Genomic DNA, 26,172 nt, shown 5'->3' with positions numbered 1-26,172 from the left:
TCTTTTATGTGGCTTATTTTTCTTTTTGCCTTCTTTCCCTTTCATGGGTTGTGGGATTGCTGGGGGAAGCCCTTCTAGTGTGGTCTATTAGCCCCTTTCAGACTTTTCCGCTGCATTACCCTCTTAAAGAGACCTTGTCGCCAACTTAAGAAAATGCTGTTAACCGCATAATGTCTTCTACATGCCTTTTTTTTTGTGGTCATTTTATGCACTTGTAACGTGCCCTTAAACTTGGTGGAAAAAATGACTACTCAAGTAAAGTTAGTTCCCTGGCACAGCCCCCTCCCTCCTTACAAATAACATCCTTCTCTGTGACCATCCAATTACTCCCTGCTGGCCCAGCTCCTCAACCCGCCCTTCACTTTCCTACCCAGACTTTTATGTTGCTGTCAAGAGGCATAAGGGGGAATACTGTGGAGAGCCACTTCAGTGACAAACTCTACTGGGGCTCCAAATCTCAAATCTCTGCTGCTGCACCTTGAATACATTAGAGGCAGCTCCAACACTGCCACTTTATCACTTTTCCAGGGATCTGAAGGTATTGCCCCAATGCCAGTTTACGCAGTCACTATCAGACTCTTGCATTCCCCGGAAAGCCCAGGACAATGGTAAACTACTTTACCATTGAGAGCAGGAGGAGATTGGGGATAATCTGTTCCCCTGTCCCACCTGACACTAATGAACCTAAAGTGACATGGATTCCTGGTTCAGAGATTTTGTTTTTTGGATCCTGAAACTGAGGATACAGCTAATCAAGTTCAACCTGTGCTTGATTTGCAGTTGGGGAGACTTTGTGGCGTCTAATAGACCCCTGATGTCTTCATTCGGAGGGCCTGTCACCTAGGCGCAGAGATCTCCAAACTATGACCCTATAGCTGTTGCAGAACTACACTTCCCATGAGGCATTGTAAAGCAGGCAGGTTGGGAATTGTAGTTCCTGAACAACTGGCGAGCCATATTTTGGAGACCCCTGTCTTAGACCCCTTTCACACTGGGGCGTTTTTCAGGCGCTTTAGCGTTAAAAAAAAAAAAAAAAAAAAAAAAGGCGCTTGTAAAGCGCCTGAAAGAAGCTGCAGGTCTCGGCTCTTCACGGCGCCTGCGCACAGACTATGCGCAGGCGCCGTGAAGAGCCAAGCCTATTTCGGCTATTTCCGGAGAAGCGTGACGCGCCAGAGCCGGCCGTCAATCACCTTCCGTCTGGATTGGAACGCCCATTCCCCGTGGGCAGTCGGAATCTTCTATGTACGATTACACAGTGAGTACGGGGATAAAAAAATTAAGACAGGCATACTGTAGCTCGCGCTACTATGCCTAATTTTATGCTAGAAGAAATTTTTTTTTTTTTTTTTTTTTTTATAGGGTGAACCCCCGCTTTAAGTTAAGACAGGATCTCGTGCAGCTGTTTCAGTAAATGTAATATGGGAATTGTCTCTAGTACTTTGCCAAGTGTAAGGCGCACTATTAAGCCTGATGTTCTGGTATGGCCTGTTTTACTGTCCTTCTGTTTCTGTTTATGTTCAGATCTTGGCTTGCGGCAGATTTCCTTGTCGGAAATGTGCTTACTGGGAGAGATTAGTTCACATGGTGTGTTGGGTGGATGATGTGTGAAGTGACCTTTTTCTCCTGCCAGATCTGGGTTGCATCACCATGTCGTTTTTTTGTGTGAATGTTTTCTTGTCGGCTGCACAATTACACCAGACTCGGGGTTATGCGATGTAAAGGTAATTTGCCCCTCGTTCGCTAAAGCTTTGACATCGGTAACGCGTTCCCCCCGTATGGAGTTGGCATGAAATATTGAACGAGTCATCTAGTAAACTAACCAGTCAGGTTTGTCGGCTTCCTTCGCTTTCTTTTTTTATGTTTTTAATTGAGATTTGAGAAACCCAAAATTTTCCAGTCACTGACATGTTGCTGTTTGAGGTCTCTTTGGCAGCCATTACTGCTTGTCTTGGCAGATCTGGAGGTATAGGTGAAAACACTAGAACATTGTTTATATAGTCTTTAGGGTGACAGGTATTCTGTATATCAGGGCTAAGCTTTGCATGTAGTAAACTCTTGCCATCTGCTGACCGCTAAAGGCAAATACAGTGAATTTTCATTTTTTAATTATCAAGACAAAAAAATAGGTGTCCTTCCAACTCTTCTCTAGCTGGTCCCCTAAACATGCCATTTTTTTTGTTTGTTTGTTTCAATGAGTTTTATTATAGTTTACAGGACAATTGAAAGGTAAGAAGATATAACTTCGTAACACACAGCTGTATCACAATACAGAAAACTTTTCGGGAAGAATGCCAACATCGTGCGACCTACACACCCCAAATCAAGAACCTAAAACAGGTCAAAAATGAAAACAAACAAACAAAACATCCCAAAGAAACTTTGCCGCCCCCTGTAGGCAACTATAGGAAGCTCATGACCTTCCCATCGCCCTCCCTCCCGAAGGGGGAGAAGGGAGGGAAAATACCATGGTGGCACCACATGTGCTATTTTTAAATGTTTAATTTTAAGAACTAGAATACCCAGATAATTTGTTTGTTATATACTTAAAATAGAAGTTCAGGTTACCCAAAAAAAAAAAAATGATACACACTTTGGTGGATGCAGCATTGATTCAATGCATCTGTCCCTGCTGCCTCTACACTGGGAACTGAGCGATCAAATGCCCTTGATTGCTCAGTTTTCCCTTCTGCTCTTGTCAAAGAGCAGTGACTTTCGGTCACCGACTCTCTCCTATGCCCCTCCAGTGCTCACTGGAACACTGGGCTGTGGAGGGGACGGGAACAGCTGGCTCCATCTCCCATCACCTCACTGAGAGGCTGAACTAAGGCTGGCAGAAACTTTGGGCATATTATGTATCTTATTGCACAGTGGCAGTCTTTCACTGACAGTAAGTAGCCCACTTTCTTGCAGACTTTACAGACCTTGCTGTGGTGCTTCTTGTGCACGCTCATTTTCGAAGGCTGTATAATCATTGTCAATTGAGCAGCCTGGAGGTTTTGAAGTGATGCAGGAAGTTGCAGATCTGTTTACTCCAATTAGTGGTATTACCCTGTAATTACATCTTATGTCAGAGCAATTTGCCTTTGCTAACCTACATGTGTATTTGTGAGGTATGTTTAGTTGAGGAATCTTGGCATTTTAGTTTTCAGATTATGTTCAGAAACCATATTGGCCTGCAGATGTTACCAAAACGTTTTACTTTTTGTCTTGTCAGCAGCAACAGATTACACGACCATCCCAAGAAGAAAAAGAAATTGACAAAGCAGATGAGGAGAAAGCAGAAAAAAATGAGAGAAAGGAGGAAGAACGAAGGGAAGAGGAGGAGAAAGAAACAAAAGAGGAGTTTAGGTAAACCCAGTATGCCACAACTTACCTTTCACGACCTACTATTGACAGGGTACTGTTTTTTCATAGGTGATCTATTTTAATGTGGATCTATACTCACCTCAGCTTCAGCGATGCGTTGTCCCCAAGTTCCCCACCCGGCCGCTGACATCTTTGGGCAGCCAGCTTACGGGTCTCAATTGTCTGCTGTCATTAGCTGGGCAGGGATGACGTCTCTTCCCCGCATGCGTTGGAGTTCAGTCAGATTTGCCAAATTTTTACAGTGAGCTGCGCCTTCATGGCTCACTTTACAAGGGCAGACAGGCAGGTTAACTTTAATACAGAAGATAAAAAGCATGACTCTTCTGCATCAGAATTCCTACCTGTTCGCCCAGGCAGAGGAATGATATACATCCAGTTGTACCAACCCACTGATTCCCGGTGGTAGTTCAGCTGCATGACTGATGATTTAAAATGTTTGCCTTCAGTTTAAAAAATTTTTTTGCAATGCACAGCCATAGGTGGAGCAGATGTGACTTTGTAGATTTCAGTTAAATTTAGAAATATACTAGCAAACGAGGGCCTGAACAGGCTAAATACAGAAGAGCACGCCTTTGTGGTGGTGGCAAGCACAGAAACGGCACATTGGTGGTGGGCATAGAGAGGGGCATGCAGGAGAAGTGTTAAAAACATTGGCTAGAGGATGGTGGTCAGACACAGTAGGAAGAGTAGAGGTTTATGTGCTGGTGTGAGGCTGAGGAAGGAAGACAAGGGTTTCAGTATTGGTGGTGAGAGTGCGGGTGGTTTGGCATAAAGCTGCAATGATGGATAGCGTTTCAGGCATGATTGTGACAAGGGGAATGTAGTCATAATGGTGGGGGAGGTGGTCCATGGTTGCTGTCATGAAAGAAAAAGTTCAGAGAATGCCCCTTTGAAAGTTGCTTCTGGAAACATGTGGAAGGCACATACTGCCTGCCATTTTGGGAAGCCCCCTACTAAGTCCACACATCACATGGACAGCAGCCTAGCTCCGCCTTTTATTATTTTTGTCCCTCCTATATCATTCTGTTGAGGCGCATTACTGGATACACATTAGTGTGTGTTTTGTGCGTTACCGTGAAAAACTGGGGCATCTAGTTAATAAAGAAAAGTCAATGCATGGCAATTTCTTTATCCTTACCCAGCATCTCTACCACTGCGACCCCTGAAACCAGGTCTCCCAATTATCCTTACGCTGTATTGCAAACCTCCCTCTCTCCTAGCAACACGCTCTACATGCTATTTTTGCTATATAGGGCAACCCTCTGTCTCTACTCCCTTTATACCCTTTGCAGAAAGGAGGCGAGGCTGAGCCTGGAATCTCTTCCCATACACTGTCACTCTGCCCAGTTTCTCCTTCCCAGTGCAGCCTCTAGATGCAGTTCTTCTCCCAAAAACTTGAAAGATTTGCTTCAACTGACCACAGACCTGGGAGTAAGTAGACCCTCAAACGGGTGTCCACTGAGCTTCCTGGGTGAATTGACAAATATGCACTTGCCACCTATGACTTATGGCCCGTCTGCCAGTCAGTCTTTTGGCCTTGAAGAACACTATTCACATTGTGTGTGTTCTGGAGGAAGGGAGATGAGATGCATTCTTCTGGCTGAGAGAGTGAAAACATTATAAAGCCACCCCACCACCTCTATTACTATACAACCCTTGCAGTGTACCAGCCATCATTGACGAAGTCCATCTAAAGTTGTGTGTGTGTTTTTTTTTTTTTTTGGGCAGCTGGGTTATTTGACCTACAACACCACTATTCTTCTTTTAAAAGAAGTATAGGATACATTTAGTTAATTTTGCATTTTATTTGCATAACAGGATAAGCCACTCGCGACAAAAGTATACAAACGCACACTTTAAGTGGCATCATTTATTTTAGGTTGCTGCCAATGGTGCAGCAGAAAACTTGTAGAACAGTGATGAAGGTTTGTGGTCCAGGAGGATAGGACAGTCAAAATTAGAAGCAGCTTGCGTTACACTAATGGTGTAGCGCAAGCTGGCGGGGACTCTTTCCGTGCTGCCCTAAGCCTGGGCCTTGTTGGCCTAGGCCAGGATACAGTGTTGCCCTGCTGTGATTTTTGGGTGGAAGCAAAAGGGAATGGTTTCCTGCTTAGACCTAGGACAGCACCTGTGGGGGATTAGTAATGCTTGGGTACACATGGCAATTGTTTTTTTGCTTAACTCAGCGGACCGGTAATTTTCCCCCCCCCCAAGCCCCCCCCCCCCCCCCCCCCCCCCCCCCGGCAGAACACTGTGATCAGCGCTCGCAACCATTGGCTGCGAGTGCTGTTTGATTGTTTTCCAGCATGCTCGTCTTTCAGAAGCTGGTTGTGATGCCTGCTTCTGTCCAACAAGGCGCTGTACACAGGCTGAAAGTCGGTCGATTCCTGCCAAGCAGACAGTTTTCAGCCTGTGTGGTACCTAGCTGCTATGCTTCAACTTTTTTGACAGCAGGGAGCATAGGTGGGAGGCTAACTTTTATAGAAATAAATACATATTTTCAATTAGTTTTATCTGGATTAAGACAAGCTTTATGATGCAATGTAGCACATCACCCCAGTGCAAGTAGGTATGAATGGTATCCATGTACCTTGTAGCACCGGGCCATGCAGTACTTTATCCTGTGCCTCTGAATAATTGCAGGGAGAACACCAAAGAGAAAATAGAGACTGTTGCAGAAGAGCTCGAGGAAAGAGAGCAATCCACTCCCAAGGGACGCAAAACGGCAAATAGTCAAGGTCGGCGGAAGGGTCGCATTACAAGATCGATGGCAAATGAGGCAGCTGCTGCTAATGCAGCAACTACCCCGGCGGCTCCTACTTCTACGCCACCACCACCTCCTCCTCCCCCAGCACCGCCTGCAGAACCGCCTACTCCTGTGGCAACTTCGCCAGAAGAACCTCAAGCTCCGCTATCTGCAGCAGCTGCACAGGAGCAAAGTAAGTAACAATGTGAACAAATCACTTAACATCCTTTTTTGCATCTTGCCTTGTGTGTTTCCGACTTCATAAAAATCACAACACATCTGTGCCGTAAGCAGCACTTCTACCTCCATTCTCCTCCATAGACTCAGGAAGTTGTTATGCTTTCATTCTACATTTTACCTGTTTAAATGGATGTTTAGAGGTCAAGGACATGACCTTGAGAGCTAGTCACATATCTTACAAAATCTCCATGTTTTCGTGAAGTTCACTTAACATAAGCTTATTTGTGCTTCTTCATGCTTGTGGAACACTCATTGAAATAATTAAAGTGGATTTCCTGCATACCCCTAACTAGCCTTAAAACTGTCCCCTCCCCCCTCCTAACACTTATGCTAACTAACCCGTGTAAGAAAGTTGTACATACTTGCCTGTTTTCAGGCTGCTCCAGTCAAGGCATGTCAACCAGCTCACCTGCATCAGTCCACGGCAGCTGCAGGAGTGAGCGCTCCAACGGTCGGTAAAGCCTGGAATGGTGACATCACCCATAGGCTTCAATGGCCCATACATTGTTGGCTCTCCCTTCTCTTCCCTTAAAGTGTAGGTGTAAGCTGGATTTAAATATATAAATCAGTGCTGCAACCTTACAGCTGGAATCCGATGGAGGCAGACAAGCAGGTGCCAGACCAAGAGCCGCACACTGCATAGGCAACTTGAAAACACATTGGTCAGCAATGCCAGCGGACTGCAGTAAAATCTTCTTTTAATTAACAGAGAAGTATGGGTTTCCCTTTTTTTTTTTTTTTTTTAAGCTTACATATATTCTATGTGAGCTGCTAATATCTAAATATCTTTCCAGCCCTCTCAGGAGTGCACCCTTTTTTTTATTAGAATCAAGCTAAATACCTGTGGGAGTGACTACAGACTTTCCTGGGGTGTCATCATCTAGTCTGGATCCACACCCCCTTTAGTTTCCTCTGTTTGAATGATGTCTGGTCTAGACTGTCTGCTTGCTCTTGAGACATTGGAGTACAGCTGCTCTCCTGCTCCCTCCTGTTCAGGCTGTTCGGATCTTCAGAAGCCAGCAGCAATAGAAAGAGCTCTTCCTTCCCGCATAGCACACACAACGGTTAGAGTCGGTTCACACTAGGGCGACACGACTTCCAGCGCGACTTTCAGAGGCGACTCCGACACGACTTGAACATGAACCACAGGGAGATCTGGGGCGATTTACAACACAACTTGAAGTCGTCTCCAGGACAGGAGACTTTCCAGTGGCCAATCAAACAATCCGCTCTAGGGGAGGGAGGGGGAGGGAGGGGTTTGCCTGAGAAATGTATGTTATCTTCCTGGAAAGTCTCTTCAGTTAAGACAGTGATCCGACTTCTGAGGCGACTTCCATTGAAATCAATGGGTACAAATCGCCTACAAGTCGGATTGAAGTAGTACAGGAACCTTTTCTGAAGTCTGATCGCCTTGAGTCGTGTGTATTAACACCGCTCCCATTCACTTCCATTGTTTTTCTCTACAGCGCGACTTGGGACGACTTGAGGCGACATGAAGTCGGATCGCAAGTCGCCCCAGTGTGAACCGGCTCTTATCAAATTCACTTACAGACAGCCTGGAATATGCACTGTGTATATAGAGAAATGCAGCCTAGATCTCTCCACTGTTTGCATAGACCAGTGTTTGTCAACTCCAGTCCTTAAGGCGACCAAACAGGTCATGTTTTCAGGCTATCCATTATTTTGCACAGGTGATTTGATCAGTTTCACTGCCTTAGTAATTACCACAGCCCTTTCATCTGAGGGAAATCGTGAAAGCATGACCTTTTGGGGCGCCCTGAGGACTGGAGTTGAGAAACACTGGTAGACAAAGCCTCGATCTGCCCCCTGTTTATACAGAGATCATGCATGTGCACACTTTTTACAGAGAGCCTCGATCTCTAGACCTTATAGCTGCCAGTTATGCTTGCTACAGCTTTCAGATCAGAACGTTCAAGCAGCTCTACAGTCTACAGATAGAGCCTATCTGTAAACACAGTGTGCACATGCTGGAGGAGGGATAGAGAGAGGGTGGATTCCAAACACAAAACGCACTGTTACTGGGAGTTACTTGAAAGATGTAGTGCACATGCTGGAAAAAACAAAATAAGGTAGCAAAGAAAAAACAGCTGATTTGTTATGATAATAATATGTGCTAATTGTTCAAACTACCTCATACTACTTTAAATCATCCACAGGTTAAAACTGACAAACTGTTGACGTGTTTCCGCACAAAGGGGCCTTAGTCATAATGAAGACTAAGGCCCTTTTGGGTGGAAATGTTTTTCTGTGAGCTTTTACCCTTTAGGAACCAATTTACCATTTTGCGTTATAAGTCCTGACTGTAACAGCATGGCTTTTGAAGACCAGGTTTTGAGAGAATCTGTGATTCCTGCAATTGTATAAGCTAGGAAGGCTACTTTTCATACAGTCTATTATCAGAAGTGAGGCTTATTTTACTTGGTGTAAATCCTCTACTAGGTGGACATTTTGGCCTCATTTTAAGCCAGCTTTTGGTAAAAGATCCTTTTTATGCAGCTCTTTGCGCTTAGTGGCAGTCCCCTTTTATATGCTTCATTGGACCTGTTGGGATTTGTTTGCTGTGTGGCCGACCCTTCAGTTTGGTTTTTGATGTCCCAAAGGTTAAAGACATCCTATGTTCTCGCTAATGCCTCACAAAACTTGTTTTTTGTTTGCCTGTGTCCCTCAGTAAACTCCATAATTTTTTTTAAGATTTTAGTGGAAGTACAAAAACCCTATTTTGGCTATATATACACTTTACCTAAACAAAATAATTTATATTCAAACATGGAGGACTTTATATGTATGTTGGTTGAAAATGTCGCTCCCCTAAGAGTCTTTTCACCAGTGGCAATAATCGCTTTTCCTGATGAGCATTTTTCCATCATTGGCCAGAATACTGTAGAACCTCGCTAGTTATGTAGTGACTTCTCGCTTCTTTGGCCAGAGAGGGAGCAACGCTGTAAGAAAAGTGGTTGCTTAGCAATCCTGTTGTTAAGCTGTCAAAAATGACAGACTTGCTAATGATATATGACCCGCTTTAATCAGACCAAATTCTCACGGAGTCTAGCTCAGTTGTTCGCCAGTTGCGGCCCTTTGCTTGCTTTTATTTGGCCCTTAAGGCACCGATACCAACAATGGGGTATAATCCCCCCCCCCCCCACACTGACATCAATGAAGGGGGCACAATTTCTCCCAACAATGGGACACAATTCTTCCCACGTAAGCCAGTAATGGGGCACAATTAAAGTTTTTGTAAACCCTCAGGGACAACTTTCACTTACAGGTAAGCCTAAATTAAGGCTTACCTGTAGGTGCTTGAATTATCTCCTAAACCTCCACGGATTAGGAGATATTTGCAATGTCCCCGAGCGAAGGCCTCTTCTGCACATGCGCTGACTTGAAAGGGTACGCTGTGCCATTTCAAGCTCGGGTCATGCTGTGACAATCGGCTCCCACGCGCATGCGTGTAATAATCATTACGTGACTCTGGCCAGTCCGGCTCCGGAAGAAAGAGGGGTGAAGAATGGACGCTTGCCGCCAGCGAGGAAGACGGGGACATTACAGGCTTCTCCTGCAGGTAAGTGTCACATAATGGGCTACTACCCTGTTTCCCTGAAAATAAGACGGTGTCTTTTATATACATTTTTGCTCCCAAAGATGCGCTAGGTCTTATTTTCAGGGGATATCTTATTTTTCCATGAAGAAGAATGCGGTACACACTTACTGTTGAACAAATGTCATTTTAAGTGATCCCCCACCCCTGTGCCAGTGGACACCTTCACCCCCCCCCCCCCCCCCCAACCCCTTTATCAGACATTTCCCCCTTACCTCAGTCACCCCTGAGGAGCAGGCAACAGCTTGTCCTGGCGGCGGTGCGGGCTCTCTGGTGAAAAGAAACCATACACTTCCGATCTGCTCCGTCTGCGCTGCGGCCAATAGTGAGCTGCGCCGCGGCACCCGCCGCTACAGTCCAGGGTACAGAGTTACGGTAGCTTCGGGGGGCCTTAATATTGGGAGGCCCTATTATCGGGGAGGTCTTATTTTTGGGGGGGATGCCTTATATTTCAGCGAGAGGCAAAACTATAAGTAGGTCTTATTTTCGGGGGATGTCTTTCTTTCGGGGAAACATTGTATGCGATTGCATAGTAGCCCATTGTGCTTTACCTTTGCAGGGAAACAAAGAGGAAGTAAAACCCATCAGGGTTTACTTCCTCTTTAATTACCCATTGTTTAATTCAGTGAGAGTATTTTTTCCCACTGATTTCGGGACCTGTTCTACGCACAATTTTTTTGCCGCCACAATTCAGCCCGTCCCATCGTTGGTATAATTGAGAGTATTTGTGCCCCCTCACTGATGTCATTGGACACAATCGTTGGTGTCATTGAGAGACACTATGCCAAATTGTTGGTGTCATTGAGAGAAACTGTGCCCCATTGTTGGTGTCATTGAGAGAATTCATTGTTGGTGTCGTCGTGAGGAAGTTTGCCCATCATTGGTATAATTGAGAACGATTGTGTCCCATCGTTGCTGTCAGTGCGTGGATTTATGCCCCAATGTTAGTATCATTTGATGAAATGGTGTCTCAAGTGCCAGATTAAAGAAAGCAAAGGGCTGCATCTGGCCCCCAGGCCGCAGTTTGGAGACCACTGCCCTAGATAGCTGTTCTGTAGTCCACATAATTTGGAATAACGCTAACTGATAACCAAGCAGCAGAAGCAGAGAGCTCAGGTTTTTTTAGCTCACTAGATTTCTGGCAGGATCAACAGTTAATTTTTTACTCCATTGAACAACATTTTTAATGCCATTTTACTTTATTACTTATCCTTATATAGTGCAGTTAATTTTTGCAGCGCTTTACATATGTATTGTACATGGAGCTGGCAATCTAAGGTCCCTAACTAACACTCATACATATACTAGGGCCAATTTTAGACAGAAGCCAATTAACCTACCAGTATGTTTTTGGAGGGTGGGAGAAAACGGGAGTACCCATAGGAAACCCACACGGGCACAGGAAGAGCTTGGAATTTTCCTTGGGATCTTCCTTGGCCTTTTTTTTTGCAAACTCCAGGCAAGTAGTGCTGTGGTTGGGGTTCCAACCGAAGATCCTAGTGCTATAATATTTATATACAGACCAAAAAGGGTCAAATGAGGGAAGAACATTTTTAGGATTTACCGTCTCCTGCCATGGACAAGACCGCTTCTGAATTCTAATTTGTCCATCCATGTTTTATGATTTACTGTTGGATGTTTACTTGGGGAGGGGGGTGAAAGTGTGTCCCCTTCCAGAGACTCATCCTGTTTTATGAACGTTGACCTTGTGGCCGTACGTGGGCAGATGAGAATTATGACCTCTAGGAGGACAAGTGTCAGAGTACAGACTGTTCTTGAGACGTTTAAATATTTGCTTTTCCGAAATGTTTGTGCCTCTGGAATATGTTGGAGGATTATGTGATTTGAGGCTTGACATGCTGATCCTGGCAGAATCTTCCTCATTTCTACATGTTACCTACTCGCCTCCTGCCAAAATCTCAGCATTAATTATTTTTACTGTTCTTTCCTTCCTTCAGTGACTTAATGAAATGTATTTAGGTCTGATTTTTCTCAGCAGAATGTTTAAGTACTGTATTTGTTCTGTTTCTGGATAATTAAACATCCGGAACATATTCTAGAACGGGTTTGAGTTCGTAAAAACTTTTTCTGTTTTGGCCTTCAACTGTATATGTATGTGGGGTGTCATAGCATAAGGCCACTGCCCTACAGTGAGACATCGTTTAAAGGTGAACTCCACAAGTCATATTGTAATTAAATGTTATTAAACACAATTTCCCTTTTAATCTTTAGCTTTGTAATGTTCTGTAAAATGCAATGCAAAGTTACTACCTGGTAGCGTTCTACCCCCCCCCCCCCCCCAATCCAATTTCGGCACACTAACGAGTCATTTTTGGTGATATACTCAAAAACACTTTGAATTTGCATGTCATCCCTAAAATCATTGTTTTCAATGATAGTGATAGTCGTTCACATACATGCGTTGCGATTCCTCTACGAATGCGATGCAATAAAAAAAAGGGTCTTGTCTGACTTTACTGCGTTGCAAATTTAGTCTCCATAGACATCAATGTAAATCATTCTGGAATAGCAATGATAGTTCACATATGTGCGAATTCCACCACGTGATTCTCCACAAAAACCAGGAAGTACACAGGAAGTTAACACCTTTTTTTTTTTTTTTTTTTTTACACTATGATTTTATTGGCTAGAACAGGGGTCTCCAAACTACGGCCCGCGGGCCACATCCGGCCCGCCAGGCCATTTATTCCGGCCCGCAGTGTGAATCCTTAGTTCCCCTGTTAGTTGTGAAACCTGCGCTGCATATTCGCCCCAGGCAATATGCAGCGCAGGTCCCGCAATCCCTCCCGGCGTCTCACTGTGTGTGTTGGCTGCTGGCTGGGACCACGGCATCCCAGCAGCCAATGAGGTGTTTAGGGCAGACCTGTTGCCGCCTCCCTGCTCCCGCCTCCCGCCTCGCTGTTAACCAGTAACGAGTGTGTAATACCAGCGGGGCGGGAGTCGGGAGATGCAGCAGGTCTGCAGTGCACAGCCAGTGACGGAGAGTGGAGACACGCTGGACACATGCAAGGAGGGGGGCTGATACACTTGTGTGGGGGTGGGTTGAATGGCGCTGATGGGGCACAAACATCTGGGGGCTGATGACTCTGATGGGGACACACGTGGAGGGGGTTTTTCAGACTGATGGGGACACAAATTTTGGGGGACTGATGACTCTGCTGGGGACACACGTGGAGGGGGGGGTTGTAGACTGATGGGGGCACAAATGTTGGGGGGCTGATGACTCTGATGGGGACACAAATGTGGGGGGGGCTGATGACTCTGATGGGGACATACATGTGGGGGGGGGGGGGGTGATGACTGATGGGGACATAAATGGGGGGGGGCTGATGACTGATGGGACATAAATATGGGGGCGGTGATGACTCAGATGGGGACATAAATGTGGGGGGGGGGGGGTGATGACTCTGATGGGGACACAAATATCTGTGGGGTTTGATGGGGACACAAATGTGGGGGTGCTGGTGGCTTTTATGGGGACACAAACATGTGAGGAGGGGGGCTGATGGCTCTAATGGTGACACAAATATGCAGGCGGGGGTGGGCTGTGATGGGGACACAAATGTGCAGGGAGACTCGGATAAATGATGGGGGGGCTCTAATGGGGACACCAATTTTTGGGGATAGCCTGATGAGTGATGGGGACACAGATGAATGGGGACACAGATGAATGGGGAGACTGATGGGGAAACAGATGAATGCGGAGACTGATGGGAACACAGATGAATGGGGACACAGATGATGGGGACACAGATGATGGGGACACAGATGGATGGGGAGACTGATGGGGAAACAGATGAATGCGGAGACTGATGGGAACACAGATGAATGGGGACACAGATGATGGGGACACAGATGATGGGGACACAGATGGATGGGGACACAGATGGATGGGGACACAGATGATGGGGACACAGATGATGGGGACACAGATGAATGGGGACACAGATGAATGGGGACACAGATGAATGGGGACACAGATGAATGGGGACACAGATGAATGGGGACACAGATGAATGGGAAGACTGATGGGGACACAGATGAATGGGGACACAGATGAATGGGGACACAGATGATGGGGACACAGATGATGGGGACACAGATGATGGGGACACAGATGAATGCGGAGACTGATGGGGACACAGATGAATGGGGACACAGATGAATGGGGACACAGATGAATGGGGACACAGATGAATGGGGACACAGATGGATGGGGACACAGATGATGGGGACACAGATGATGGGGACACAGATGATGGGGACACAGATGAATGGGGACACAGATGAATGGGGACACAGATGATGGGGACACAGATGAATGCGGAGACTGATGGGGACACAGATGAATGGGGACACAGATGAATGGGGACACAGATGAATGGGGACACAGATGAATGGGGACACAGATAAATGGGGACACAGATAAATGGGGACACAGATAAATGGGGACACAGATGAATGGGGACACAGATGATGGGGACACAGATGAATGGGAAGACTGATGGGGACACAGATGATGGGGACACAGATGAATGGGGACACAGATGAATGGGGACCCAGATGAATGGGAAGACTGATGGGGACACATATGAATGGGGACACAGATGAATGGGGACACAGATGAATGGGGACACAGATGAATGGGAAGACTGATGGGGACACAGATGAATGGGAAGACTGATGGGGACAAAGATGAATGGGGACACAGGTGGATGGGGAAACTGATGGGGACACAGGTGGATGGGGACACAGATGAATGGGGACACAGATGAATGGGAAGACTGATGGGGACACAGATGAATGGGGACACAGGTGGATGGGGAAACTGATGGGGACACAGGTGGATGGGGACACAGATGGATGGGGAAACTGATGGATTGGGACACAGATGGATGGGGAAACTGATGGATGGGGGACACAGATGGATGGGGAAAATGATGGGGACACAGATGAATGGGGAGACTGATGGGGACACGGATGAATGGGGAGACTGATGGGGACACAGATGAATGGGGAGACTGATGGGGACACAGATGATGGTGACACAGTTGGATGGGGAGACTGATGGGGACACAGATGAATGGGGAGACTGATGGGGACACAAATGAATGGGGAGACTAATGGGGACACATATGATGGTGACACAGTTGGATGGGGAGACTGATGGGGACACAGATGAATGGGGACACAGATGAATGGGGACACAGATGATGGTGACACAGTTGGATGGGGAGACTGATGGGGACACAGATGAATGGGGAGACTGATGGGGACACAGATGAATGGGGAGACTGATGGGGACACAGATGATGGTGACACAGTTGGATGGGGAGACTGATGGGGACACAGATGAATGGGGACACAGATGGGGACACAGATGAATGGAGAGACTGATGGGGACACAGATGAATGGGAAGACTGATGGGGACACAGATTATGGTGACACAGTTGGATGGGGAGACTGATGGGGACACAGATGAATGGAGAGACTGATGGGGACACAGATGAATGGGAAGACTGATGGGGACACAGATGATGGTGACACAGTTGGAAGGGGAGACTGATGGGGACACAGATGAATGGGGACACAGATGAATGGAGAGACTGATGGGGACACAGATGAATGGGAAGACTGATGGGGACACAGATTATGGTGACACAGTTGGATGGGGAGACTGATGGGGACACAGATGAATGGGAAGACTGATGGGGACACAGATGATGGTGACACAGTTGGATGGGGAGACTGATGGGGACACAGATGAATGGGGACACAGATGGGGACACAGATGAATGGAGAGACTGATGGGGACACAGATGGATGGGGAGACTGATGGGGACACAGATGATGGTGACACAGTTGGATGGGGAGACTGATGGGGACACAGATGAATGGAGAGACTGATGGGGACACAGATGGATGGGGAGACTGATGGGGACACAGATGATGGTGACACAGTTGGATGGGGAGACTGATGGGGACACAGATGAATGGGGAGACTGATGGGGACACAGATGATGGTGACACAGTTGGATGGGGACACAGATGAATGGAGAGACTGATGGGGACACAGATGATGGTGACACGGATGTAAAGCCTCATGCACGCTGGAAGTTTAGCCCCGCTGCATGATGCTCCAGCGTTTAGGTGCCAGCAAAGAATAGAGGAGCACCATTCAATCTTGCTGTCAGCAGTAAGTCAAATTCTATTCTATTCTTCTTCTACTGTGGATTTATTTATAAATTATGTTTCCGGCCCGCGAATATGTGTAAAATATAGAATGTGGCCCTCGAAGTAAAAAGTTTGGAGACCCCTGGGCTAGAACATTAATTGCAGCAATGTCCCACCTCTGAAATTTGTGGTCAAATTCTTACCTCAGAATGGACAAAAAACTGACCAAATTCACAGCGCATCAGTGTGAAACCGGGCTTAAGCCTGGGTTCACACTGGTACGACAAACGCTCCGACATTGGGAGCTCATGTCGCATGACGTGTGAAAATCAATGTTTCTCTATGGGAGCCATCTTAACTGGTCCAACACAAGTCTGTCCGACTTTGAAAATGCTCCCTGCACTACTTTGGTCCTACTTCAGCCCATTGAATATCATTGAAGTCGGATCAAAGTAGGATCCTTGTCCTAACCATCCCACTTGGGACATCCGACATGGTGATTACAGCAGTAGTAAAAGGAATTTCTCACACTGGGATTGTTTTGATTGGTCAAAGGACAAGTCATACTAGCACAAAGTCGGATCAAAGTAGTATCTTGTTCATTAAAGTCTGATGAATGTAGGACCGATGTAGGACTGATGTCGCAGGTCAAAGTAGGATGAAAGTCGTGTGACTGTTGTATAGTATCCGTGTGAACCCAGCCTAAAGGGATACAGACCCTTCCACTTGCCTCATTAGAGCCCTGCAGGTGCAGCAGCTGGTAATTATAAAACCACTCCCGTACAGATTCACTTTGCACATGGACACAGAGAAACTGCTATTTCTTCAGAATAACAAAAGTAGGAATCTGCAACAAAGTTTGTTAAAATCACTGCAATGTACATGGATCACCCAGAATGGAATAGTTGTGTGTTTGCTCAACAAAAGTGGAGTTACTCTTTAATGTGTATTTTGTAAAACAAAAGCAAGTTTATATTTGATTTTGAAGCATACATATTTTGCTTACTAAGCACAGATGGACAGGTAATTGCATGTAACTTTTTGTTACCCATGGCAGACATGTAACCTTGTGTCCTGTCTACACTTTGTGCATACATAGTCCACCATCTTGCCACCCTCTCTCCTGCACATGCTGCCTGACCTTATACCATCTGGCTTTCTATCCTGCACATATTGCCTGCTCCAATGTCCTCATTCTCACCTCATTTGCACACATTGTTACATGGTTGATAAGGTTGAAAAAAAAGACGCGTCCATTTAACTCTTCCTATGTGTACGAGTCTCTAAGAATTCCAATTACTACTCCTACCCATGGGTGCTCTTCTCCTGCACATATTGTCCATCTTCGTACCCTCTGGGATTTCTCTCCTGCACATACTGCAAGCCCTCATACACTTCAGGCTTCTCCCTTGCATATTCTGCCATCTAAAAACAGATCTTTAACATTGTTTGTATGATCAACTTGCCCATTCGAGAATAAGCATCCTTTTGCTATACTTTGCTTTACTGAAGGCCCTCATAATGTTTGAAAATGTCACAGCCACACCAAAACACTTGGATATTAATTGTGCCTTAGTCTTGTGGGAAAGTAGACTAGTCATTCTACTTAGTCAGTAGTATCCAGATTATCTGCTTTGCTATACCCGACGTGGCTTTTTAAGAGTATTATGTGAGTGTTAACTTTCTGGCCATCAGAGGTGAAGTGGGGGGAGATCACCGATCCTTTAAATGCATTGATCGCATTTAAATAGTGGGGATTGAGTCAGTGCTCTGAAGCCAAGGTACGTACATACAAAACATAAGAGGATTTCCATCAAATTCATCAAGTTCATAGTTGTAAACAGCAATTTCCATTTTTTTTTTTTTTCCCATGAGGTACTGTAGTTTTTTTTTTTCAGTATATGCAGAATTAACTACTGCAAAAACGCAACAAAACCTCCTGCGCTCTGGTGTTTCGCCAAACCGGGTACAGCAGTATAGTCTAACGGCAAAGTCTGAAGTCTTGCAGCCCTCCACAGAACAAAGGGTGTTCATAAAGCTAAAACAAAAAGAAAAGAAAAGGAGGGTGCACCGACCTTGTGCATTACCACTTAAAATTGTAATTAAAAACAGAATAAAAAGCAATGGTCCTACCCACAAGGGAATTATAAGTAAGTGCTTTTCAGACAGCTGGACTGGACCTCATGGCACCTGCCAGTAGAACTTCAGACATCTAAATGGCTGACGCGTTTCTGGGGCGTACCCCCTTCTTCAAAGCCTAGATGGTCCGTGATACCTCCTTTTTTTTTTCTTTTTGAATTAACTACTACAACATATAACATTTAAGATTACGTCCGTTGTGTTACTACATGGCATGTTTGTCTTTATAATATTCTCTTACATGTTGGATTTAGCATATTTTAGTTTGGACGTCTCTGTAGTAATTGCATGTATCCATTTGTTTGACTTTCTCTTTGATTGCATGATTCAACTCTATTTACTTGGTTACTTGTGCACAGAATGTTTAGTTTTGGGGCTTTTGAGGAATTTCTTTAGGCTAATGAACATTAGCGGTTTTATTTGTATTTTTTTTGTGTTGATTACATGAAGCTCATGGCAATAAATGTGGTACTTTATGCCTTTTTGTTTGAAATTAATTAATCACTAGACCTAAAACAAAATGTATCCCATATAAAGTGTTCACACTTGTTTGAAGAATGCCAGTGCCACAAAAATCACCTCACCTCACCTCACCTCACATCACCTCACATCACCTCACGTACTGCTTCTAGAGCACCCATTGATGTCTTGCTGTCAATCTAGCACAGGGGTCTTCAAACTTTCTAAACAAAGGGCCAATTTACTGTCCTTAAAACTTTTGGAGGGCCGGACTATGGCCAATTGGAGTAGAAAAGGTCCTGATGTCAGGGCATTGTAATTTTCCACTATCATTGGTGTCATTGGGAGTCAGTAAGGGTGGGGGGATTATGCACCATTGTTGGTATCCGTGAATAAAATGGTGCCTCAAGGGCCAGATAAAAGCAACCAAGGGCCGCATCTGGCCCCCTGACCACATTTGGAGACCATTGATCATTCTAGCACATTCACGGAGTCGTCCTTTTTGGGTCATGTGCAAGACTTTATGACCCAAATTTCACACTTCATTGCTCCAATCGCATAGGATCCAACCTTGCATCTTTGCCTTCTGTGGCAGATTCTATCTTTGATTTTTCCCAGCCGCCTTAGCAGTTCCTGAGCTACTGGCTGCAAGGGCTATGTTTTGATTTTAAATCACTCAAGTCTTCGTTCGATGAGCTAACCCCCGAGTTGCTGCCGTCGTCTGATATTACTCACGTTGATGGAGCCAATTTTGGCACTTATTGATGCAGTGTGCACCCCCTGAATTAAGAGGGATCAGCCTCTTGCTTTTACCTGGACTTTTTCCAGCCTGGGGTCAAAAAGGGCAGCAAAGATTTTGCCTTTGCACATGTTTTTTTTTTTTTGTACGAAGATTGTTGGTCTTGTATCTGGTTTGTCCAGAAGTGATAATTTCCCACTGTAGAGCCAACCATGTCTTTCCTTAAGATGTGTACCATATAGGTAGAGGATGCGCCTGCTTTTAGGGCCCAAGTGACAGAACTGTTTTCTCTGGTGTGTCCCGCACTCCACCCTCTTTTGGACACAACTTAACTTTTGTTAAACCATGTCTGACTTGACAAAACCATATAAAGGGATCTTACCACTGTTGCAAGGCTGCCATCTGGTCTTTTGCTCAGACTTTCTCCCGGTTCTTCAAGTTGGATGTTTCTGCCTCCATATGATTCCAGCTTTGGGCACACAAGCCTTTAGGCATCTCTTTAAGCTGCAAGCAGTCTCCATTTCTTAAGGTTTAAGACTACCTGTGTCCCTAAGTGAACAAGGAAAAAATTAGGATGTTTGTACTTCTGTAAAGTCTTTCCCATTGAGGGGTATAGGTCTCTGTTTATGATCATGCGCTTGGTACTGCTGCTAGTATAAGTGGTTATATCCTGGGCTGGCCTACAGTTTTTTGTTTGTGTCCAGTTCTTCTGTAGGGTATATTTTAACTCAAATGTTAATACTTTCTGTGTCCATCAGTGGGCTCCAAAAAAAAAAATTTTTTTCATGATTAGTACAAAATAAAAAATATTTTTTTTGCAAGCTCTAAAATTGTAAGTTAAAACTTGCATACTAGCTAATCTGTTACCTTTTTTGCATTCTACATATTTCATATTCATATGCCATCTTGCAGAGTCTGTTCCTCAAATTAGTGTGAGGTATCTGAGAAAAGTGATGTAATCATTCTCTCTCTCTCCCTGTAGGAACTGTTTATTTTTTGCCAGGACCAGACATGTTATAGGGCAGCCTATCCTCACCCTAGTGTTCCTTAATCCCTGTCAGCCATTTATGAATTTTAAATGCTGTGATGTCAATCAAATGCGAGGGTAGAACTAGGTTGTGCTACATTGTTCTACGCAGTTATATGTGTTGCCCTTATACGCATTTTGGCGCTTAAAGTGTTACTAAACCCAGGAGCCTGCATTCACTCTATCTAATCTCCCACAGTACATAGAACATGGAAATCCAATCGTTTTAGTACATATAAACTGCTAAATGCCCCTTTTTTTTTTTTTATTCTATCAGTGTCTGGTTAGAGCTTGTAGGAGGAGTTTTCATTCTGCTTGCTCTATCAGGCTGCAGGACCCCTGACCTGCTGTCTGGACAGTGCTGATTGGCCCTGTGCTGATCACATGCTCTCTCCCCAGAAAAAAAAACTTTCGCAGTACACACCAAACTGGGCATGTGCAGCTTGTCCCCCCCAGCCTCTGTTCTATCCAGTTATGGTTTGGGGACTGTGGAAGAAGGGGAGGAACAGGGAAGGCAGGATCAAAAAGTCTTTTTACACAATGCTAGGTCCCACAGTGAGTATAACTAGCATGCTTTACTGCATATGCAATGTGATTTTACTGGTGTGGGTTTAGTAACACTTTAATAACATTAAGAGGTTGAGATGGAAAGCCTACGATCTCTGTGCAGCCTATAGAGTCAGGGAGAATCGGGTCCTACTGCTATGTCTACACAGCAGCTGAGTATCCTTCCGAAAAAGCCACACGAAACATCGTTTTGCAAGTGTGCATACAGCCACCATTTTTACTTGCCGTTTTTAAAGGTAAAGTTCACCTTTAAGGACCACCATTATGTTAGAATGCAATGTGCCATTTTGTTCTGTCCCTATCCCAGCAACGCTGAGCTGCTAGTGGAGCACATTACACACACAAAAAAAAAAACTTTTAGTTCTGCTTTAAATAGTTTCAAGTAGAGTACTTTTCTTTTTGCCTGCAATCCATGATAACACTTCTTGAAATGTTAACCTTAATTAGAGTTTCAATTTGCAAATCCAATTATTGGGAAAGGTGCTGTCGTGAATACTTGTTCTCCACTATTGTATTCTCTGTATTAAAACTGATGGACTCCCCTCACTCTTCTATAAGGAAAACGTTTATTTATTTTTTCTGAAATCACATCTTTAAATTATTTTAAGATTGATGGACACTACACTTGTAAGAAATTCGAACCGTTCCCCTGCTATGCTGAATATGCGTTTTGTCTGTGAGAATTCCCAGTACTTCCTGTTTTGACAGGAAGTAAAGTTCATAACTCCAATAGGGACACCGATGGCAGTTAAAATCTGTCGGAGGTTCTATCTTCCACACTCTATCCTAACTTGACAGTTGTCAAACACTGGAAAAAGTCCCTATTGGGGTTACAGGGATGTGCCTAATAATGATGGTTATGTACTTGATTTTAATATACTGTATATACTCGAGTATAAGCCAAGTTTTTCAGCACATTTTTTGTGCTGAAAATGCCCCTCTTGGCTTATTTTAGAGTCGCCTTTTTGTGCCTGATCTCCCGGACTTTGGGGACCCGGTACCGGTCCCCTAGACCCCAAACTTGGCACACATATAGCCCCAGTTCTCCTCTACAAGTGTGCAGAGTTTGTTGTCTGGGGGACCTACGACCGGGGAGCACCCATTTTTCAAAGCTGGGCACCCCTTCCATAGATTCCCATGTTAAACGTCAGTCTAGTCATGGGCACAGTGAGACATGCATATGTACACCCTAGGCTTCTACTCGACTCAATACGTTTTTCCATTTTTTTGTGGCAAGATTAGGTGCTTCGGCTTATATTCGGGTCGGCTTATACTCGAGTATATATGGTGCGTTTGGTTTTCCCGAGTCCTAAGAACTCAAACTGGTTTTAGACATTTGTGACTTTCTTATTTTAGACACCTTGTATTTTAGGTTACCCTCCATGGATTATGTGGTTAGCTCTCATGGAATATTGGTGAATACGTCCACATTATGTTCCTGGTGGCAGGAATCATCCATGCATTCATGGTTTGGTGTTGTAGTCCATTGCTCCCATTGTGCAGTATTTTAATTCTGCATGGATTTTTATTTTTATTTTTTTCATAGTTTCAGTTCATCCGTGACTGTAACGCTCAGGTTCTTTTGGCTTGTCACTATCCTTCTTGTCATCAGATGTGACTGCCTCGTAGCATCACAGGCAGCCTTCCCCTCGAATGGCTTTTACGAAGGAAGCCTGCACATAAATGGATCACTGAGTGTGGGCTTTGTAGGATTGGAGCTCGTAATGCAAATCCAGGTCTTTCTTTTTGATGGGATTTGCTGTGTTGTGCTTTCAGCTTCTGCAGAGACTGTGGAGACCTCACGCTGGACTGAAGAAGAAATGGAAGTTGCTAAAAAAGGTAAAGATTTCAAGTTTGGTTTCCGTGGTAAGACGTAGATGCTGCTAATGTAGCTGATTTTTTTTTTTTTTGTGTGTGGTGTTCAGTATTGTAGTTGTGGCATTTTATTTGCTGTTAGGAATGGTTGCAATGTATGTGAAACTATAAGTGGCTGTGCGTCCGCTGAAAAAGTCACAGGCCCAATTCTTCAAAGCTACAAAATGTGGGGATGACGGGGAAGACAGTCATTGGTTAATTGCAGGTCACATGGCCACATATAGTGTTGACTGCTGTGCTTGGCTGCATTGGGGCACTGTACTCCTTCTTATATACACTTACTGTGCTTTTTTTCTTATTTTATTAAAGTGCAGAACCCCAAGATATGCAGGAGTTTAATGCTTAGCACTTCTTTCTTAATAGATATAGCCAGATCTATGTCTTAGGCTGTTTAAAATAAGTATTTGTGCGGTCCTAAATATTTTCTGTAATGATCTCTGTTTAAACAGAAGCTAGAATCCTTTGTGAACAATCTGATTATAAAAAACCTGTTGAACATTTACTGTCTCGCATGCATCGGAGACTATAACTGCATTATTCATATTTTTAAAGTTCTTCTCCTAGGGTAATGGAAAATTTCATCCCCACATAGGGAAATGGGACACCTTCTACATATTACCTTTTGATGGTGCAGCCCTTTTTGCCTTGCTAGGGGAAAGGGTTTTCATCTTGCCAAACGTGTGTTTGTTTATATATAATATATATATATATATACAGTGAGGAAAATAAGTATTTGAACACCCTGCTATTTTGCAAGTTCTCCCACTTGGAAATCATGGAGGGGTCTGAAATTGTCATCGTAGGTGCATGTCCACTGTGAGAGACATAATCAAAAAAAAAAATCCAGAAATCACAATTTATGATTTTTTAACTATTTATTTGTATGATACAGCTGCAAATAAGTATTTGAACACCTGTCTATCAGCTAGAATTCTGACCCTCAAAGACCTGTTAGTCTGCCTTTAAAATGTCCACCTCCACTCCGTTTATTATCCTAAATTAGATGTACCTGTTTGAGGTCATTAGCTGCATAAAGACACCTGTCCACCCCATACAATCAGTAAGAATCCAACTACTAACATGGCCAAGACCAAAGAGCTGTCCAAAGACACTAGAGACAAAATTGTACACCTCCACAAGGCTGGAAAGGGCTACGGGGAAATTGCCAAGCAGCTTGGTGAAAAAAGGTCCACTGTTGGAGCAATCATTAGAAAATGGAAGAAGCTAAACATGACTGTCAATCTCCCTCGGACTGGGGCTCCATGCAAAATCTCACCTCGTGGGGTCTCAATGATCCTAAGAAAGGTGAGAAATCAGCCCAGGACTACACGGGAGGAGCTGGTCAATGACCTGAAAAGAGCTGGGACCACCGTTTCCAAGGTTACTGTTGGTAATACACTAAGACGTCATGGTTTGAAATCATGCATGGCACGGAAGGTTCCCCTGCTTAAACCAGCACATGTCAAGGCCCGTCTTAAGTTTGCCAATGACCATTTGGATGATCCAGAGGAGTCATGGGAGAAAGTCATGTGGTCAGATGAGACCAAAATAGAACTTTTTGGTCATAATTCCACTAACCGTGTTTGGAGGAAGAAGAATGATGAGTACCATCCCAAGAACACCATCCCTACTGTGAAGCATGGGGGTGGTAGCATCATGCTTTGGGGGTGTTTTTCTGCACATGGGACAGGGCGACTGCACTGTATTAAGGAGAGGATGACCGGGGCCATGTATTGCAAGATTTTGGGCAACAACCTCCTTCCCTCAGTTAGAGCTTTGAAGATGGGTCGAGGCTGGGTCTTCCAACATGACAATGACCCGAAGCACACAGCCAGGATAACCAAGGAATGGCTCTGTAAGAAGCATATCAAGGTTCTGGCGTGGCCTAGCCAGTCTCCAGACCTAAACCCAATAGAGAATCTTTGGAGGGAGCTCAAACTCCGTGTTTCTCAGCGACAGCCCAGAAACCTGACTGATCTAGAGAAGATCTGTGTGGAGGAGTGGGCCAAAATCCCTCCTCCAGTGTGTGCAAACCTGGTGAAAAACTACAAGAAACGTTTGACCTCTGTAATTGCAAACAAATGCTACTGTACCAAATATTAACATTGATTTTCTCAGGTGTTCAAATACTTATTTGCAGCTGTATCATACAAATAAATAGTTAAAAAAATCATACATTGTGATTTCTGGATTTTTTTTTTGATTATGTCTCTCACAGTGGACATGCACCTACGATAACAATTTCAGACCCCTCCATGATTTCCAAGTGGGAGAACTTGCAAAATAGCAGGGTGTTCAAATACTTATTTTCATCACTATATATATATATATATATATATATATATATATATATATATATATATATATATATATATATATATATATATATATATATATATATATATATATATATATATATATATATATATTCTATTTGTATCCATTCCCAAATAGTATGACCTCTTCAGACTCCAGTTCTGCTTAAATATGTATACGCTGGGCGCAAAAGGGCATTCTGCTTTAATAGATTTGGGCTTGTATTCTTTCTTGCATTGAGAACTTTCCCTGATGGGTCCTGCTGGAAGGGTAGCCAATTGAACCATATTGTAATGTTAAATGTAACCAGACGGTGCAGTCTGCTACACAGAGTATGTGTGCTCATTTATTTGATTCTGTGCAGTATTATTACCCTGGGTGTAAGAGTCTTTGGAAGATATGAACCAGATGAAAAGCAGCACCACTTGCATGCTCCTGTCAAATGTGCCGGCCTGTTCAAACACTGCCGTTGTGTCACTGATAAGGACATGTCAAGCTCAACCATACAGCCACAAATGTTTGCCAGAACCACACCAATATGCAAAGGAAGGAATATATGGACAGCCGCACTCCAAAGTCTTAAAGACGTGCCCTTTATTGGTAAAGGAAAAAATGCACTACAAGAATCGGCACACAGTGGGGAAAACATCTGACGCATTTCGCATTGAGCTTCAATGCTTAGTCATAGCTGACTTCGCATTGAAGCTCAATGCGAAACGCGTCAGCTGTTTCCCCCACCGTGTGCTGATTCTTGTAGTGCATGTTTTCCTTTACCAATAAAGGGCACGTCTTTTTTAAGACTTTGGAGTGCGGCTGTCCATATATTCCTTCCTTTGCATACCCTGTGCATTGCCGGCACCCGTTTGGTTCTTGAGTGGACAGTGAT

General features: G+C 44.4%; 1 protein-coding gene across 18 annotated transcripts in view; it reads left to right on the top strand.

Moving 5' to 3' along the window:
- The window catches only part of NCOR1 (nuclear receptor corepressor 1), a 195,733-nt gene that overhangs the window by 103,417 nt on the left and 66,144 nt on the right, over positions 1-26,172 (top strand). For 10 of the 18 annotated variants that reach the window (XM_040338609.1, XM_040338614.1, XM_040338606.1 and 7 more), the window contains 3 exons: positions 3,215-3,348; positions 6,010-6,305; positions 22,872-22,934. In XM_040338609.1, coding sequence (XP_040194543.1) covers positions 3,215-3,348; positions 6,010-6,305; positions 22,872-22,934 — 493 coding nt within the window. The remainder of the gene's footprint in view (positions 1-3,214; positions 3,349-6,009; positions 6,306-22,871; positions 22,935-26,172) is intronic. The other 8 variants (XM_040338607.1, XM_040338605.1, XM_040338621.1 and 5 more) reach the window with 3 other exon arrangements.

The sequence above is a fragment of the Rana temporaria genome, chromosome 2, assembly GCF_905171775.1.
Source record: "Rana temporaria chromosome 2, aRanTem1.1, whole genome shotgun sequence".
Classification (NCBI taxonomy): Eukaryota; Metazoa; Chordata; class Amphibia; order Anura; family Ranidae; genus Rana; species Rana temporaria.
The sequence above is the reverse complement of the archived record's forward strand: the minus strand, read 5'-3'. Positions and strand labels throughout refer to the sequence as shown.